Source organism: Mobula hypostoma, chromosome 1, assembly GCF_963921235.1.
Source record: "Mobula hypostoma chromosome 1, sMobHyp1.1, whole genome shotgun sequence".
NCBI classification, from domain to species: domain Eukaryota; kingdom Metazoa; phylum Chordata; class Chondrichthyes; order Myliobatiformes; family Myliobatidae; genus Mobula; species Mobula hypostoma.
In genome coordinates this window covers 52,191,339-52,209,997 of record NC_086097.1, presented here as the reverse complement: position 1 = coordinate 52,209,997, position 18,659 = coordinate 52,191,339, and the positions used below count along the sequence as shown (strand labels likewise).

Below are 18,659 nucleotides of genomic sequence, written 5' to 3'. Positions count from 1 at the left end.
GAGATAATGCAGGATGACTTGGACAGGTTGGGTGAGTGGGCAGATGCAGTTTAATGTGGATAAATGTGAGGTTATCCACTTTGGTGGCAAGAACAGAAAGGCAGATCACTATCTGAATGATGTCAAGTTAGGAAAAGGGGAAGTACAACGAGATCTAGGTATCCTTGCTCATCAGTCACTGAAAGTAAGCATGCAGGTACAGCAGGCAGTGAAGAAAGCTAATGGTATGTTGACCTTTATAACAAGGGGAGTTGAGTATAGGAGCAAAGAGGTCCTTCAGCAGTTGTACAGGGCCCTGGTGAGACCACACCTGGAGTATTGTGTACAGTTTTGGTCTCCAAATTTGAGGAAGGACATTCTTGCTATTGAGGGAGTATAGTGGAGGTTCACAAGGTTAATTCCTGGGATGGTGGGACTGTCATATGTTGAAAGATTGGAGCGACTGGGCTTGTATACACTGGAATTTAGAAGGATGAGAGGGGATCTGATTGAAACATATGAGGTTATTAAGGGATTGGACACGCTAGAGGCAGGAAACATGTTTCTGATGTTGGGGGAGTCCAGAACCAGAGGCCACAATTTGAGAATAAGGGGTAGGCCATTTAGAACGGAGTTGAGGAAAAACTTTTTCACCCAGAGAGTTGTGGATTTGTGGAATGCTCTGCCTCAGAAGGCAGTGGAGGCCAAGTCTCTGGATGCTTTCAAGAAAGAGTTAGATAGAGCTCTTAATGATAGTGGAGTCAAGGGATATGGGGAGAAGGCAGGAACGGGGTACTGATTGTGGATGATCAGCCATGATCACAGTGAATAGCGGTGCTAGCTCAAAGGCCGAATGGCCTACTCCTGCACCTATTGTCTAATGATCTTGCTGAAATGTACAGTAGCTTTATGGGGCCAGAAAGACTACCATTGTTATAATATTATTGAAACTATGTTCTTATTTTTATGGTGACGTCAGAACAAGGTCTACTTCTGGCTTTATTCAGTTGGCTTGCTGCTGGGTGGGACCTCTGACCCCTCCCCGCAACCCCCCGACAATTTCAATGGTACTTGATTGAAATCATCATTACTTACTCAAAAAGTACCTGCTTATTTTTGGGTAGATCATATCTGATCTACGTCAGTCAGGTGTGTTCCAGAGGCCACAATGTAGTAAGGTGTAGTAATTAAAGCAACTGATAAATGCCATTTACAGTAGGTACATTGCATTTAAATCAAGGCTAGCATTGTTGTGGACTATGCAGATGTTTGGTGCCAAGCGTCAACACATCACCATGATTTGCTTTAATTCATTTGGAAAAAAGTTATAGTCAAATAGCCAGAATGGAGTCAGAAACTCTTACTTCTCAGCTACAGCAAACAAGGGAGCCCAATCAGAAAGCATCCTCCTGCAGTCGAACAGCTGAAATATTGCAGGAACAACTGGTGGGAACTCATTTCAGTACCAGCTTTCTATTACCAAGCAGTTCTCCATCGAGTTATGAAATTGCAAGGTTAAAAAGACTGTGATGGAAGTTATATACAGGCCTCTGAACAGTAGGCAGGCTGTGGGCTAAAAATTTCAGCAGGAAATAGAAAATGCATGTCAAAATGGCAATGTTACGATAGTCATGAGAGGTCTCAATATGCAGGTAGGAAATCAGGTTGGTATTGATTTTGGCTCCCAAGAGATAGAATGTGTAGAATGCCTATGAGATTGCTATTGGGCCCACTAAAGGAACAGCTATTCTGGATTGGGTGTTGTATAATGAACCGGATTTGTTTAGGGAACTTAAGGTAAAGGAGCCCCTAGGAGACAGTGATCATAATATGATAGAACTCACCCTGTAATTTGAGAAGGAAAAGCAAAAGTCAAACGTATCAGTATTGCAGTGGAGCAAAGGGAATTACAAAGACATGAGAGAGGAGCTAGCCAAAGCTGATTGGAAGGGACACTAACAGGGATAATGGCAGAGCAGCAATGGCTGGAGTTTCTGGGAGAAATTCGGAACACATAGAATAGGTACATCCCAAAGAAGAATTATTCTAAAGGGAGCGTAACACAACAGTGGCTGACAAGAGAAGTCAAAAAAGCCAAACAGAGGGCATATAATACAGCAAAACTTAGTGAGAAGCTGGAGGATTGGGAAGCTTTTAAAAACCAACAGAAGACAATTAAAAAATCCTATAAAGGAAGAGATGAAATATGAAGGTAAGCTAGCCAATATCATCAAAGAGAGGATACCAAAATTTTTTTTAGATATATAAAGAGTAAAAGAGAGCCCAGAGTAGATATCCAACCACTGGAAAATGATGCTGGAGAGGTAGTAAAGGGGAACAGGGAAATAGCAGTTGGACTGAATTAAGTATTTTGTATCATTTTTCACTGTGGAAAATACCAGCAGAATGTTGTAAGCTCTAGAGCGTCAGAGGACAGAAGTGAGTGTAGTTGCTATTCTGAAGATACTTGGGAAATTGAAAGGTCTGAAGGTATACAAATCACCTGGACAAGATTGACTACATCCCAGGGTTCTGAAAAAGGTAGCTGAGGAGATTGTGGAGGTATTAATAATGATCTTTTAAGAACCATGATTCCGGAATGGTTCCAGAGGAATGGAAAATTGCAAATGTCACTCCACTCTTCAAGACGGGCGGGAGGCAAAAGAAATAAAATTATAAGGTAGTTAGTCTGACCTCAGTGGTTGCGAAGATGTTAGAATCAATTGTTACGGATGAGGATTCGGGGTACTTAGAGGCAGATGGCAAAACAGGCTGAAGTCAGCATGGTTTCTTTAAAGGAAAATCTTACCTGACAAATCTGTTGGAATTCTTTGAGAAAATAACAAGCAGGATAAACAAAGGAGAATTGATGGATGTTGTGTACTTGGATTTTCAGAATGCCTTTGACAAGGTGCCGGAGAGATTCTAGCATGGATGGAGCACTGGCTGATTAGTAGGAGGCAAAGAAATGGCAGATGGAGTATAACGTCAGGAAGTGTACGGTCATGCACTTTGGTAGAAGGAATAAAAGCATGGACTAGTTTCTAACTGGGGAGAAAATTCAAAACTCCAAGGTACAAAGGGACTTGGGGACCTCGTGAAAGATTCCCTAAAGTTTAACTTGCAGGTTGAGTCAGTTATGAGAAAGGTGAAAGCAATGTTAGCATTCATTTGGAGAGGACTAGAATATAAAAAACAAGAATGTAATGCTTTATAAGTCACTGGTGAGGCCTTACTTAGAGTACTGAGAGCAGTTTTGGGCCACTTATCCAAGAAAGGATGTGTTGACATTGGAGAAGGTTCAAAGGAGGTTCACTAAAATAATTCCAGGAATGAAAGCCTTGTCCTATGAAGAGCGCTTGATGGCTCTGGACCTCTACTCGCTGTAATTTAAAACAATGAAGGGGAATCTTATTGAAACCTATCGAATGTTTCAATGGCCTAGATACAGCATGTGTGGAAAGGATGTTTCCTATAGTGGGGAGGTCTAGAACCGAAGGGTACAACCTCAGAATAGAGGGATATCCACTTAGAATGGAAATGAAAAGGAATTTCTTAAGCCAGAGGGTGGTGAATCGGTGAAATTCATTCCTAAGTGGCTGTGGAGGCCAAGTAAGCGGTGTACTTAGGGCAGATATTGATAGATTCTTGATACGTCAGGGCATGAAAGGTTATGGGGAGAAGGCCAATGAATAGGGTTGAGGGGGAAATGATTCATCTGGTGAAACTTCTGAAATGCCTGCTTCGCTGCTGCTGCAGCCACTGTGTGGTCCAGAATCTCTGGAGGAGAAGGCCCTGTCCTCGGCTTTGCTTGTTGCGTCGAAGGCTCGACATTTTCGGACGGACTCAGAGTCCGCTGCGGTCGGGTGCTTCCAATGGTGCTGCATCGGCAAGTTGGCGGCGCTTGGAGGTGCATGGCAGGGAGAGTTTCTCCCTTCTGCCGCCTGCATGAGATGATGAGTCCATTGGGACTTTGAGACTTTTTTTTTACCGTGCCCATGGTCTGCTCTTTATCAAATTATTGTATTTTTTTGCATTGTTGTAACTATATGTTATAATTATGTGGTTTTGTCAGTTTTAGTCTTGGTTTGTCCTTTTTTATGTGATATCATTCTGGAGGAACGTTGTATCATTTTTTAATGCATGCATTTCTAAATGACAATAAACGAGGACTGAGTGTCCTCATAATCTAATCAGCTATGATCAAATGGAGCACATTACGGGCTGAATGGCCTAACTCTGCTCCTGTGTCTTATGGTCTTAAGTTCCACAAGGTTCTAACTCAATTTGGGTGAGGCAGGGTGGAGTGTTAATTCATAGATGAATAAGGTGTCGTGTTAATGTAGTACGAATACAAGGCATACAACTAAAAACTTCCCTGGAATCACTTAGCTGTAAGAGCATTCTTCCATGAACTCAGCAAATTCCACAACACCAAGGGGAAATAAATGCAAAACCACATTAATATAACAAAATTATTTCTTAATCCAATGGAATCCAGCAATTTAGCTTTGTTCTGGTGCAGTGTCCAATTCTTATGATGTCTGCCTTTGCCTTCTTGAAGGCTAATGATGTATAAATATCAAGGGCAGTGGTGACCCTCCCCTTGCAAGAGAGCAGGAAGTGGTTCATTGTGCTTGAAGTACTAACTCATTGTGGCCTAGTCAGGGTGGAGTGCAGGGATTGCTTTAATTATTACTGGCAGGAAAACTATAAACACATTTGATTTAATTACCCTTCAAATATCACAAGATACAAATCTAAGGAACATTCTTCCTGTTCCTATGATTGTTTCTATTGCAGGGTTCATGGGAATTATGTGAAGTTATATTCCTCTGTTGGAAAAGTTGATTTGGGTGTTTATTCTGGGGGCACTCACATGCTGTGTAGTTTGTAAATAATTTTCATTTCTCAGGTCCTTGCTTCAGATTGTCACTTTGCAAATTTTAACTTAGCTATCAATGTGGTGATCCTTGATGAGACCATGGCGCTGCAGACCACATTTTAACATTTCGCTGTTTCTCTGTTCCACTGACCGGTTTACCAGACAAATGTGTCCCTTTAAAGCAAAATTTCACTCAAAAGCTTGAGAGTCCTGTTTGTGACTCTGCCTTACTTATAAACTACAACCTCCACGGGTAACAGTTACTTCATGCCTTTGTCCATCTTTGAGTGAATCAGAACATAAAACCCTCTGATGCATGAAGAATTCCAGATCCGACAGGATTTTCTCAAAGCAAGGAATTGCTTTGCCATTCCAGGCCTGACCTTTGCCTCTAATACGTGAATAATTCACTGCTCTAAATCTCATTTCACTCTCAGATTTACAACAGAATCAGTTCAGTGTTGAAATGAAGTATCACATATGGCATCCCACTATTTGCTTGTTAAAACTTAAAACTTTTTAAGATACGAGTGCTCTGTTTGTTGTTCTATGTCAAATATGACAAATAATTCTAAAGTTTTAGCTAGTAAACATGTTTGAAAACAGAGTGACCTGGAAACTTGGCAACACCAAATTTTGAAGATAAATTGTTAGCTTTCTACGGGGGACAAACAGGTCCAGTTACCAAGCTGAGCCAGAATCAGGAAAGTGACGATGGATGTTGATGGGACTAAGTGAGTTAAGACTAATAGGCTGTTTTTTTGAGAAATTCAGAGTTCCAAGAGCATCTCATGCTTTGGGGTTCCCAAGTGCACACACTGGTCAGTTAGGAGGTTACAAGAATTCTGTAGCTCATGGACACCACCAGACCAGGACCACAGTCCACAATTTTAACAACTAGTCATGATGAAGAAGAGATCAGTATTTATTGTTTCACCACTTGAAGAGAAAGAAGAAAGCACAGCACAGAACGGCTGACAGCTCCTTCCACAAGTGAAAGTGTGGGTGGCAACATACAGGTACCATTCTCCGGTCCACTTGAAGAGCAATGGGAAGCCTGGTCTGAAAAGTAACAAAATCTAAGAGTTTCCCATGAGGACCCAAGCCAGAAATTGGGCAAGTAGATATTATGGTTGCACAACAAAATTTAAAAAAGCTGTGATGAAAACCAAGAAATGTGGTAGAATCACACAGAGGAGCATGGGAAGTTGATCATTTCAGAAGAGCCATGCTACAAATTGCTAATACCAACGAAGTACATTTTGCATGATGCTAAAAGAATATTGAGAGTATTGTCTGAAAACCACAGTGGGTATCTGCCACCAAGAGCTGCAGACATTTTGCCAAAAGACAGCAAGCAAAGCCATTACTACATTACTACATGGTGGAAAGTTACACTGGGGAGAGGCAGCTGGGCAGACAACCATTAAGTGGAAAAACTAGCTATGAAGGAAAGCATCAGGTCAGCCAGGAAGATGGACTATTGTGGGATGACCTGAAATGAGCATTTTGAAGAGTCTTAAATTAAGAACTTTGCTTGGACTGTAAGTTAGCATCTTCAGTGCAATGTCAACCTTCATGGAGCTGATAGCAAACAGTTTGGAGGAAAGTCGATATTCTGTTTGGACTGCATGGGATAAGGCTGGGTGCTGAGGAAAGATCTCTTGAGGAGATGAGTTAATGGTTGTTTGGGAGCCAATGGCCTGACGCTCACTGGTGGAGGTTATGCTCCAGGGGAAGGCATTTCTAAGTGTCTAAGAGTTGATATTTGGCCTCTTGTGAGATGGAGACCAATTTATCTAACCACAGCAGCACCATGCTTGTCTGTCAGCTGCATTGTGTTGTCAGGGCTGGACCTTGCTGTGCAGATTTATACAAGTTCAAAGCAGAGTAGGTTATATAACTGCAAGTGTTACTTTAAGAAATGATTATTGAACACAGTTATACAAGGCACTGCTGATAGCCGAGTACTAACTCAGCTCTATAAAGGGACATTTCACTGATAGCTCTCAAACAGCAACACAAAAGGCTGCAGACACCATAGGGATAATGCAGGCATCACCTCAGATGAACTGTACATGGACTGATGGTCCTTTGTTAAAGTAGGTGGCTGGGCTGGACTACAGATTTTGGAGGAAAAATGGATAGACCTCAAAGTAAACAACTGAAGAGGAAGATTAGATTCTACAGGGACAAAAAAGGTTGAACAAAATGATTACAGACATGGTAGTGATTGAAGGGAATTTTAAAAATAGGAATTCTCAACTATTAAGTCCAGCATTCTAGTTTCTTCAGAACAAATTTTTTCAGGACACAGATGTGGAAGATTATTTTAATAATACCTCCAGTCAGGATTGTTCTGATTTACCCCTATTTTATGAGTCAATGTGTTCCTTTGTCAAAGCAGGCTCTCAGTCACTGGGCCTCCTTTCAAGCCAATGTGGTATATTCCTCCCTTGCTGATGGATACTCTCAGCCGCTCCTTCTTGCTTTTCATTGTGTCCAAGCCTGGAGCAGCCATGCCTGTATCTCAAGACCATCTGTCCTTCATGCTGAGGCCCAACTGATTAAAGCACAACCTCAAGGTACAATGGCACTAAGAAACAGTTTACTTTCAATGATGGCATGGAAAAAGGTTAAAGCAAGTAATTTAATTATTAAGTAAACTCCGGAACCTAGGCTTTCTGCTGAACCATTGCACCAGTGAGTGTGCCTCGTGACCTCAGCAGTATTTTGTGACGAGGTCGTTAAGTCAGGCCACATCCCACTGGTGTCTGACATCAGCCTGCTGACAGAAGCGTGCTGTGGCAGGTCCCAGAGGACCAGGTGCAGTGAAAAAGCCACAGCGAGAAATCTGCTTGAATGGGGAAGTCTGAGTATCAAATTACATCCTGCAGTCCATGGTGTATGTGTGAGCTTCAGCAGGCTCACCCGTAGGCTCCCATTCATTAATCTGCAGACAAGGACACCAGCAGCCTAACAGGTGGCTTTTGCTTGCTCCAATACTCTTACAAAGCAAAGTCAAAACCAGGGCTTGGCTACTTTCCCCCATTATGCTTTTGATTTAGATCCAACATACCCACTGACCATGCTAACCTGCTTGTATCTCTCTTCAAGATTGCCCTGGGAGCATTCTTCAAATGGGAGGATGTTTCCCTGTGGATCAGTGTGTAATACAGGGTCCTTCTGACTGCAATTGGCCGTCTCTGCTCCTGTATTTCAGCTTGGTTTCACCAGAGCAATGGAGGGAGTCCATAAAAGGAGCAGTGAGAGGCGAGTAATCCGGTGGGCTCGAGAGGAGGAGAGAAGTGGAAGTCTGGAAGTTTGGGGAAGTTGCAAGGGAGGGCTAGGAAATGATGGGCCCTGCCAGAAAATTCAATGGCCTTTCTAAATATGTAACACCAATGCCAGCGAACAATTCATCTGTCTTTTGCTGACACCCTCTATTATTGTGTGTGTGTGTGTGTGTGTGTGTGTGTGTGTGTGTGTGTGTGTATGTATGTTTGTATGTATGTATGTATGTATGTATGTGTGTGTGTAAGTAAGACAGAGGAATCGGATACAGGCAGGACAACGAACAACACAGTGAGCTTTGAGCTAAATTGACACAGTGAGGGGAAATATCACATGAAAAGAAGAGAGACCTTTAATTGGAATAAGCACCCTTTAAGGTGAGCTTGGCAAGATATCATGTGAATAATTTAATGTTAAAGTAATACAAATTGGGGCTGAGAGCTAGTTAGGCACAGAGACAAGTTTGGTGTGGGCTGGGTGGGAACAGCTGGAGGGTTGGAAGCAAGATCCAAGGAACTGTGGAAAATGAGAGAATTGAGCAGAGGCCAATCTCCAGGGTAGAGCCAAGAATGGAGATTGTAAACACTGAGACTGTAAACAGCATAGCTTTGAAGTGGAACCAAAGGTAGAAAAGCATATAGTATAAGAATTTTCATTTCTGGACCCTCTGAAAGATGTTCTGTTAGTTTTCGACCTATAGCTGAGCTCAGTAATATTCAGTCATAGTAAAAATGACAAAACATCAATCAACCCAGCTGATATCACAAATGTAGGACCCAATCACATTTTTAAATGTCATTCTGTTTCACATAAAATGGGCTAATGATAGAATTTTATTCCCATATTCTGCAATTATAGAAAGATATGGTTGCACTAGCAGATTCAAAGATTTACATTGAGAACACAGAGTGCTCTCGGCTACAGACTCACCTGTGGTAATGAATCTATGCTTTGACCATAAAGTCGCACCACTGTTTCTGAAGAACTCGATGTTGAAGAACTCAGCTCACGCACAATCAATCCTATATCAAATGAAATAGATTCATGTTAAAATATTGTAAAGCCTTCCACAAACACGAGTTGGGCTGGAGGCTGAGGAAACATTGATTTACCTTTCAATAAGTTCTTGAAAACAATTAAAAGAATAACTCTTGCCAATACTGTGATGAATTGAAACCATAAAGTAAGTTCAACTAAACTTAAGATTCTCTATTCAAATGCATGACATGCCCTGAAATACTTCAACGTACATTAATCTTGCCACTACCAAATAAATCAAGTAACTCATATCTTAAGGAACCTGTCAATAATCTGATTTATGATCAAAGAATACTCAGCCTTGGAGGCACAGAAAATGAACAGCTGGGCCAGGTGATAAATTCTTCTTGGAGTTCTTTTTCTGCCTTGGTGATACGCTGTGCTATTTTTGTATTTGTATCACTGCTGGTGTCAGAAGGAATCTTTTCAGATGAAATCTGACTTTCTGACAATCAGATGTACAAACTAAATATACGTCATTGAACAAATACTGCTGAGATTTTATAAGAACATTACTGTTTGTATAATCCATAACCTGTCCAGCATTATTAACAGTTGAGGATCAATGTCTTCTGCTTGCTTTCTTACTTGTTTGTTCAGTTGCTTTTCTCTGATTCTATTCACTCACTTTCTATGTCTTTCTTTGTTTTACTCTAGATGCTTGCTGCATTTTCTTTATCATTTTATGTAATCTGGTAGAGAAATGTATCACAGTCCTGCAATGATGCCTTGGCCCATTACTGAACAGATTTCCAGTTGGTTTGTAGTATTGTCTGCCAAGGAGAAGGTTCATCTCGCCCACCAATCTAGTTCTTTGGCCAGAACCTTGTGAAGCATTCGTTACTCTCTGTCCAGTTATTTTCCTGTATGTTATTTATTGGTGCTCATGTGTGACAAATTACAAAGGAAGTGTTCGTTCAATATTTCTGAAATCAAGAACTACCCGAATATGCACTTGTATCTAATCAAATCATCTTGAAATATCTTGCAGCAACAAACTATGAGATGATAAAAGACTGGAGCAGAACCAGACCACTCAGCCAATTGAGTCTGCTTTGGCATTATTATGGCTGATTTATTATCCCCCTGAACCCCATTCTCCTGTCTTTTCCCTGCTATCTTTGATGCTCTTCCTAATCAAGAACTTTATCAACCTCCACATTAAATATACCCATTGATTTGGCAATTAACTGCAGCTTCACCAGCCCCGTTTCAGAAATTCCTCCTCATCTCTATCCTAAATGGATGCCCTTCTATTCTGAGGCTGTGCCCTCTGATCTTAGACTCCCTCACTATAGAAGACATCGTCTCCACATCATCTTGGCCTTTCAGTATTTGCTACTCCAAAATGCATGACTACATGCCGACAAATTCTTCTACCAGTGATGCTCCAATCACAAGATAATTGACCAGTTGACTTACTTACTTTTATTGCATTTGCTAAAGGAAGAATTGCTTGTTGAAAACTAAAAAGTAGTTCTGATTTTTCGATATTAAATCTCTATTTCACCATACAAATTAATCTCAAGCAGTAAAACGATTTAATATTTTTCCTAAGCACTGATAAATTAATGGAGACAGGAGAACAGCAAGTACATTAATTTTCTGTCAGTGGTATCCAACTATTGACGAGGTTTATACAAGAACACAAGGAAATAGGAGGCACTTCAATACTGGCACCTTCCCTCAACCATTCAGTTCTTGAACCAGTTGACGAGACAGTAATCACTACAGTTTAGCAAAATCATGACGACTTTGATCACCCAGTGCTAAAATAGACCTGACTTCTTCTGTTCTAATTGTGTACAATTTATGGATAATTTAGGGTTTCCTTCTGAATGCTGCTGATATGACGCTGTGTCCTGTGATGTTGCTGCAAGTTTCTCAATGATGTATTTGACCATATGACAGACTTAGCTTTGACATTCAACATGATCATGTTCTATACTCCTGCACCAGTTCCCCATCAACTTCAATTCTTCATTCTTTCAAACACATATGGATACCATCATGTAGATAGCTTGCATCAACAAGACCTGGCTGCCAGGAAAACTCCAGCTGTGGTGCTTCCAGTTCGGCATACTCCCAAGACTCATGTGGCCTTTGACAGTGTATGAAATCCCCATCAGCAGGGTTGAAAAGCTCAAAAGAATGATCAGCACACATGTAAAACAGTGGCTTGGATTTCCACGATGCTCAAGTCCTGTTGGACTGTACGGGAACGGCAAATTGGAATTACCAATTGCAAGTCTTGTGGAAGAATTCAAATGCACCAAAGCAAGAGTGGTCATGACCCTCACTGAATCCGAAGATACTGTTATTCGAACAGTGGCCCCCCGTGTGGCAACGGGGAGGAAGTGGAGCCCATCTGAAGCTGTTCAGAGTGCTAAGTCTGCTCTTCACTTCAGGGATGTGGTTGGCCAAGTCCAACATGGGAGAGCCGGGCTCGGGCTCGTCCCAAAGGCTCCTCAATGGCACAAGGCAACATCAGTGCAGGAGGGACGGCTCATGGTGGAGGAGTTGAGAAGACAGGAGGAGGCAGAGCGACACGCCAGGGCTGTCTCAATGACCAAGCAGGGCCAATGGACTAACTGGGAAAGCCTGGAAAAGAGGAAACTTAGCTGGCGTGACATCTGGGAGGTGGAGGGATCTCAGCTAAGTTTTGTCATCAGAGCCACTTATGACCTCCTACCCACACCCCAGAACCTGAACCAGTGGTGGGGAGAAGACCCCGCTCGCTCTCTTTGTCAAGCACCTGGATCACTAAGGCACATTTTAACAGGATGCACCACGAGCCTCACCCAGGGTCGGTACACTTGGCAGCATAACCAAGTTCTCAGACAGCTGGCATCAATCTTGGAACAGAGGCTAGTCACCACAAATGCTCTCCCACAAACATTGGCAGGAAATGTCCACATCACACGGTTTGTACCAGCAGGCCAACCTCCAGAGCACCATATAACATCAAAAGATGTAAGCATTCTGCAGGTTGCTCAGGATTGGAAAATGGACGTGGACTTGAGAAAAAAAGCTCGTGTTTCCCCCAGACATTGCAGCTACAACAATCCGGCCAGACATGGTCCTGTGGTCCACAACAGCCAAGCTGGCATATGTTGTGGAATTGACAGTACCATGGGAAGATGATGTCGAAGAAGCTTATGAGAGGGAAAAGACCAAGTACTCTGAACTGACAACTGAAGCTGCCCAGAATGGCTGGAAGACCAAGATTTTCCATGTAGAAGTGGGATACAGGAGATTCGTTGCTACATCTACCACCAGTCTATTGAAGAAGATGGGGGTGAGGGGTGACTCCCTCCAACAAGCAATCAAATCCTTGTCAAATGCAGCAGAAGGAAGCAGCAATTGGATTTGGATTAAAAGGAAAGACAACAACTGGGCTGCAAGATGAAGACGGGAGGGTATGGAACTGGGGGGGGGGTGTATCTGGGACGCCAGGTAGCACCGTTGAGCCCTCTGGAGATGTCGTGGGCTTATCAATGAAACGTCAAAGAAGGAGAGTGCCCACCTGATGACCCCGATGACGTACCTACCCTCCCTCCTTGTCACCACTCCAAACCCACTGCCAACATCGAGAGTGCCAACTTACCATAGGGATTGAAACATCAAGTCCTGGTAGCTCTACCTTAAATACATCTAGTGATTTGGCCTCCACATCCCGCTGGGGAAAGTATTCCAGAGATCTTTTACGCCAGAGAGAAGAAACTTCTATGCATTTCAGTTTAAGTGACCAGCCCCTAGCTTGTAACTAAGTCTTCTTATTTAGATGCTCCCACAAGTGAAAACATCTCAAAATCTCCTCTGTCAAATCTTATACATTTGAATAAAGTCACCCACCTTCTTTCTCTCCTGAAAGGACAACCTTTTCATCCCCATTCCAAAACTGCACACAACATTACAGGTGTGGCCTCACCAACACTCGGAACAACTGTAACAAAATCTCCTGCATTTTAAATGCTAATACCTTTGAAATTATTGCAAACATAGCATTTCCTTTCTTGATAACTTGCTGAACTCATGTCACAGTGTACTACAACACAGAAACAGGCACTTTGGCTGATTTAGTCTGTGCCGAACTGTTATTGTCTGGTCTCATCAATCTGCACCTGTACCATACCCCTCCCACCCATGTTCCTATCTAAATTTCTCTAATCCTGAAATCAAACCCGCATCCACTACTTCCACCGGCAACTCATTTCACACTCACCTCCCTATTGGTAAAGTTCCCCATAAATATTTCACCTTTCACCTTTAACTCATGACGTCTGGTTCTAGTCTCAGCCAACCTCAGGTGGAAAAAGCCTGCTTGCATTTACCCTATCTATACCCCTCATAATTTAGTATACTTTCTCACAAACCTTCTGAGATTCATGCATGAGAACATCTAGATGCTGCTGAAGTTCACTCATTTGTAGTTTCTGACCATAATCTGTCTTTCGATTCCCCTTACCAAAACGCATGACCTCATACTTACATTAAGCTCTATTTACCAAGTGTGCGGCTGATCCCTCAGTCTTTCCATATCTTGTAGAATCGAAACGGTCACATCACAATATGTCCTTGGCCTGTTTTCATACCACTGGCAAAGTTGGAAAACTTACATTTTGTATCCTTTTGCAGGTCATCAATGTAAATTGTTAGCAGCTGAGGACCAAAGCTCAATCCGTGGCATTCTGCACTAGTTACATCCCTCCAGCCTGAACAAATCATTTATTCTAACTCTCTATTTTCTACTTGGCAGTCAGTTTTCAATCCATGCTAACACTCCTTCTCAAAACCCCTGGCACTTAATCTATGAACCAGCCACTTATGTGGCACCTTCTCAAATACCTTTTTGGGAATCTACAAACTTTGTAATTATAATAATTCTATAGGTCACCCCATCACATTGAGTGATACAGCATGAAAACAGGCCCTTTGGTCAGAGTCCATGTCCACTACCAACCACTTGTTTATGTAATCTGACATTAATCCCACTCTGTCAATTCCCCTCAAATTTTACCACTCACCTATGCACTAAATTTGCAGTAGCCAGTTAAGCTATTGACCTGCCTGTGTTTGAGATGTGGAAGGAAACTGGAGCACCTGGAGGATACATGAACACGAAAACTCCCGACAGACAGCACCATTGTTAGGATTGAATTTCAGACAATGTAAATCCACACAGGTGGTGTAGAGGCATCTGCACCGGACTTCGATGTGAGTGGTCCCGGCCGGCTCCTGGCACACCTTCCTTCCGTGCTGGGTTGAGTATTGAGCCAGCAACCCAGCCTCATGAAAAAAAATATTGACAAGTGCTGAAGAAAGGGCATGGATTCCGTCCGTTGCACCACAAGATGTGGAGAGGAACAACAAAATTCAAACAAATCTCCCAGACAATGATTTACCTTTCAGCTGAGGGTTGAATGTATTCAGCTTTCCCAAGTGATTATTTAATGCCTATTTGATTCATGAATCCTACAGCTAAGCTGGAAGGAAGACTTCTCAAACCACACTGGGATCTGTTTCATTGGAACGTACCTGGTAGAACCCATTTCCACTTTCAGGAAGTACAGCCCTGATATTTTCAGTGCACGTCAATTTGCTTTCCAATCAGCAAAAAAACTAACTGAAATTTCTCATTTCACGTGCTTTCATATAGACGCCATAGTCAAGAAAACTCGGTTCTACTTCCTAGGATGGCTAAAGATATTTGGCCTGTCCTCATCAAGCCTTACTAAAATTTTTTGATGCACCACAGGAAGTACCCAATATGGATGCATTATAGTTGGTTTTGGCAATTGTTCTGCCTGTGACCACAAGAAACTGAAGGGAGTTGTGGACACAGCCCTCATACCACGGAAACCAGCGACTGCCTATATTTCTCAATGCCTCTGAAAGGCAGCCAGAATAATCGAAAACCCTACCCACCCCGGACGTTCTCTCTTTTCTCCTCTTTGATCGGGTGGAAGATACAAAAGCCTGAAAGCACATACCACTGAAGCTTAAGGACAGCTTCTGCCCTGTTGTTATAAGACTATTGAATGGTTGCCTAGGGTAATAAGATAGTCTCTTCACCTCACAGTCTTCCTCTACCTTGCAATGATCTTGCAGCTTATTTTTTTTACCTGTACTGCACTTTCACTGTAGTTGTTACACTTTATTCTGCATTTGTTATTGTTTTACCTCAACGCACCGTGTAATGAATTGATCTGTATGGACTGTATGCCAAATAATCTTTGCCCTGCACCTTGATATATGCGACAATAACAAACCAATCATTTCAACTTGTGCTGTTTTTAGTCTGGTATAAACAAATCAATCAATTACCTCCTCTCAAGTATCTATACTACATAGTGTGATTTTCTGCAGTAACAAAGGAAAGCTGGTAGGAACTCTCCCGCCATTACTCACCTGCATGCCCATTCAACTGCCGTGACATCAGCATCTCCTCCGTGATGTGAATACACATGTCGGCACTAACGTCTGGAGCCAGTTCATTCATCTGCTCCAAGTCCTTGGGATCATCAACCAGCATTTCTATTTCTGGGACAGAAACAACATACTTAGCTCCAGTACATTTCTAGTAAGCTACTTTGCAGCATTACAATTTCACATGACTTTGGAGAAAGGGTGGCAGTTTCTCCACCAAGACTAGCTTTAAGGGTGCAGACCTATCGTCTCAGCCAATTTAATCTTAAAATGACAACTCCGGTCTAGGAATGATCTAACATAACACATTTATTATTTTGGGGTTAGTTGGCTTCTTTATTAACTCTACTGGCAGAATAGGGTGCAAACTCTTATGCCAAATTTTTACCTCTTCCTTTCAGTGGAAGATTTTCTGACTGCCAGGCAAAAGAAGAATATGAAATTGTAGAATTGTTTGCCAATAGTCCACAGAAAAGGGAGTTAATCTGTCATTTGCAGTTTTATGGATTGGTCAGCATTTTTGTTTTCTTTATAAAATTATGTTCTAGTGGAAATCATGGATCATATATAGTAATTGTGGATGTCGAATAACATTCAACCATTTCTTCCAATATCATATGAAAAAGCAGCTGCTAAGTTGTTACAAAAGTCCCTCCCTAAGGAATGCTGTGCCTATGGAGGAGAAATGCATCTTCTGCCATAAAGAGTAAGAGATGAACTTCAAGGCAGCTATAGAAAGAGAAGTACACCCAGAAGCCAATACTCAGCCACAGTTTACCATGAACACCAGATAAATTTCTCCTCCTGTAGGTATGAAAAGAGTACTGCATTTTTTTTTCCCCCAGTTGCTCTTTTTAAGACTTGAAAAGACATAAACACAAGAACACAGGAGGCAGGCCTTTCAAGCCAGCTCCATTATTTAATATGATCATAGCTAATCTATGCTGGCCTCAAATCCTCTTCTGCGCCATTTCTCCAAACCCCTCTATTCCTCAATAAATTCAATGTTTCTTCATCTTCACTTTAAATGCTTCTAATTATTCAGGTTCCCCCACCTGCTGGGAAGAGGACTGCAGAGATTTCCCAAGCCTCAGCAACTTCTACACTTCTCCGTTTTAAATGAACATCTCTTCAATTTGTATTGATGTCACCTTGAAAAGGCTTAGAATAATCATATGTTTTAAATGATCGGTTTAGCTGCCATCAGACTTTCAGACACCTCCAGTCAATAGAACAAGACTATTCTGGAGGGAAGGCTAACGCCAAATGAAAGGAAGTTTACCATTGCAAAGGAATTGATGAGCTGATGGAGATGGCGATTTGAAGGAAGAATGAATCCTACAGCAGGCTCAGCTAGATCAAAACACAGGAGATCCAAGAGACTGCAGATACTGGAATCTGGAGCAACTAACAAATGCTAGATTAAATCAGCAGATCAAGCAGCATCTGTTGGAGTGGGGAGGGGAAGGGAAAGGAAATGACTAAAATTGGGTCAAAACCCTGTATCAGGACACACACATTCTCATGGAGGGTTCAAACCCAAAATGTCAACAATTCTTCACTCCCAGCCTGCACAGTTGCTGCTCAACTTGCTGAATTCCTGCAGTAGTTTGATGGTTGCTTCACCCACATGAAATATTGGATGTATCCTCTCCTGAGGGAATCTAGAACTTTCTACGTAAGTGCTCACCCATTTTAGGTGCACACAAAGCAGAATTTCTTCTCTCAGAAAGATGCAAAAAATATCTGGACATCCCTACTCTTGATAACTATGAAGTTGGGTGCAGAATGCATGCAAGGCTGAAACAGACAGATTTGGGAATGTTGAAGGATTCAAGGCTATTGGGGAAAGGATAGTTAAGTGGAGCTGAGGCCAAGATCAGATCAGCTACCAACTTTTTGAATGAAGGAGCAGGCTCTAGGAGTTTGGTAGCCCATTTCTGCTGCCGTTTCCTGTGTTCTTGCAAAGACAAATTGAATGCATGGTTTCTTTATCGGAAACAGTGTTATAAATCATGATGTATTTTGCCAACATAATCCCAATCATGTAAGATGCTCAAGAATGGATCAAAATCTCAGATGCCAGTGATCTGAAACAAAGAAAATGCCAGAAGCAGTCAGCTTTTCAATTTCTTCTCACTTTTCGAATTTTGTTGAAGAATCATCAACCTGAGTCGATTCAATTTCTTTCTCCACAGATGCTGCCTGGCCAACTAAATATTTCTGATTTTTCTATTACTTCCAATTCTTGATACTTTTGGTTTATTATTCTACAGGTTTTGATAGTACCTCTGCATTTTATGAAATGCCTTGCAAAGGTTTTATTTCTTTTGAAGGATTTTTATAACTTTGAGCACCAAATCATCTTTCAATACAATGGTCAGAGCCTTTTCAATCCATTCTCTGTAAGGTATTGGATATCCTATAAAATACGTGTACTAAAGAAATGCTCGAACTGTAAAGTTCAAATTATGATCTCCTGGGTCTTTGCAATAAATAATCTTAGTATTTCAGTAGCCAAACATTTAAGTTCTTCAAAATTTATATATCAGTCTGAAAGTAAGACAATCAAGTAAAAATACCGAAATTAGAATTGAGTTCCCAAGATTGAAATTGTAGAACACAATGAAGATTGAGAAAGATGAGGAAAACACCTCCACCACCGGTGTGAAATGGCTGCAGTGAACTCCAAAAATGAACTACAATTACTCACCTAGACTAATCTGACACCATCTCTCAACCCGTGATCGCTATCACCAAGAATGACAAAGTCTTCAAGCACATGGAGACACCACCGCCTGCAGGTTCCATCCAAGTCACCCACTATCCTAACTCGGAAATACGTCGCCGTCCTTCATCACCTGTGGGCCTAAATCCTATCCAACAGTACGGTGAAGTACCTTCACAAGAAGGACCACAGTCGTTCAAGAAGATGGCTCACCATCATCATCTCACAAGCAACTAGAGGTGGGAAATAATTGCTGGCCTTGCCAGGGATGTCCACATCCCTTAAATAAAGTGTTGAGTTACGGCT

General features: G+C 41.8%; 1 protein-coding gene across 1 annotated transcript in view; it reads right to left on the bottom strand.

The window, feature by feature from the left end:
• frmd6 (FERM domain containing 6) overlaps positions 1-18,659 on the bottom strand; it is a 133,531-nt gene that overhangs the window by 10,516 nt on the left and 104,356 nt on the right. Inside the window, exons 12-13 of the mRNA XM_063048729.1 lie at positions 15,608-15,739; positions 9,089-9,180 (exon numbers count right to left, since the gene is read on the bottom strand). Coding sequence (XP_062904799.1) covers positions 9,089-9,180; positions 15,608-15,739 — 224 coding nt within the window. The remainder of the gene's footprint in view (positions 1-9,088; positions 9,181-15,607; positions 15,740-18,659) is intronic.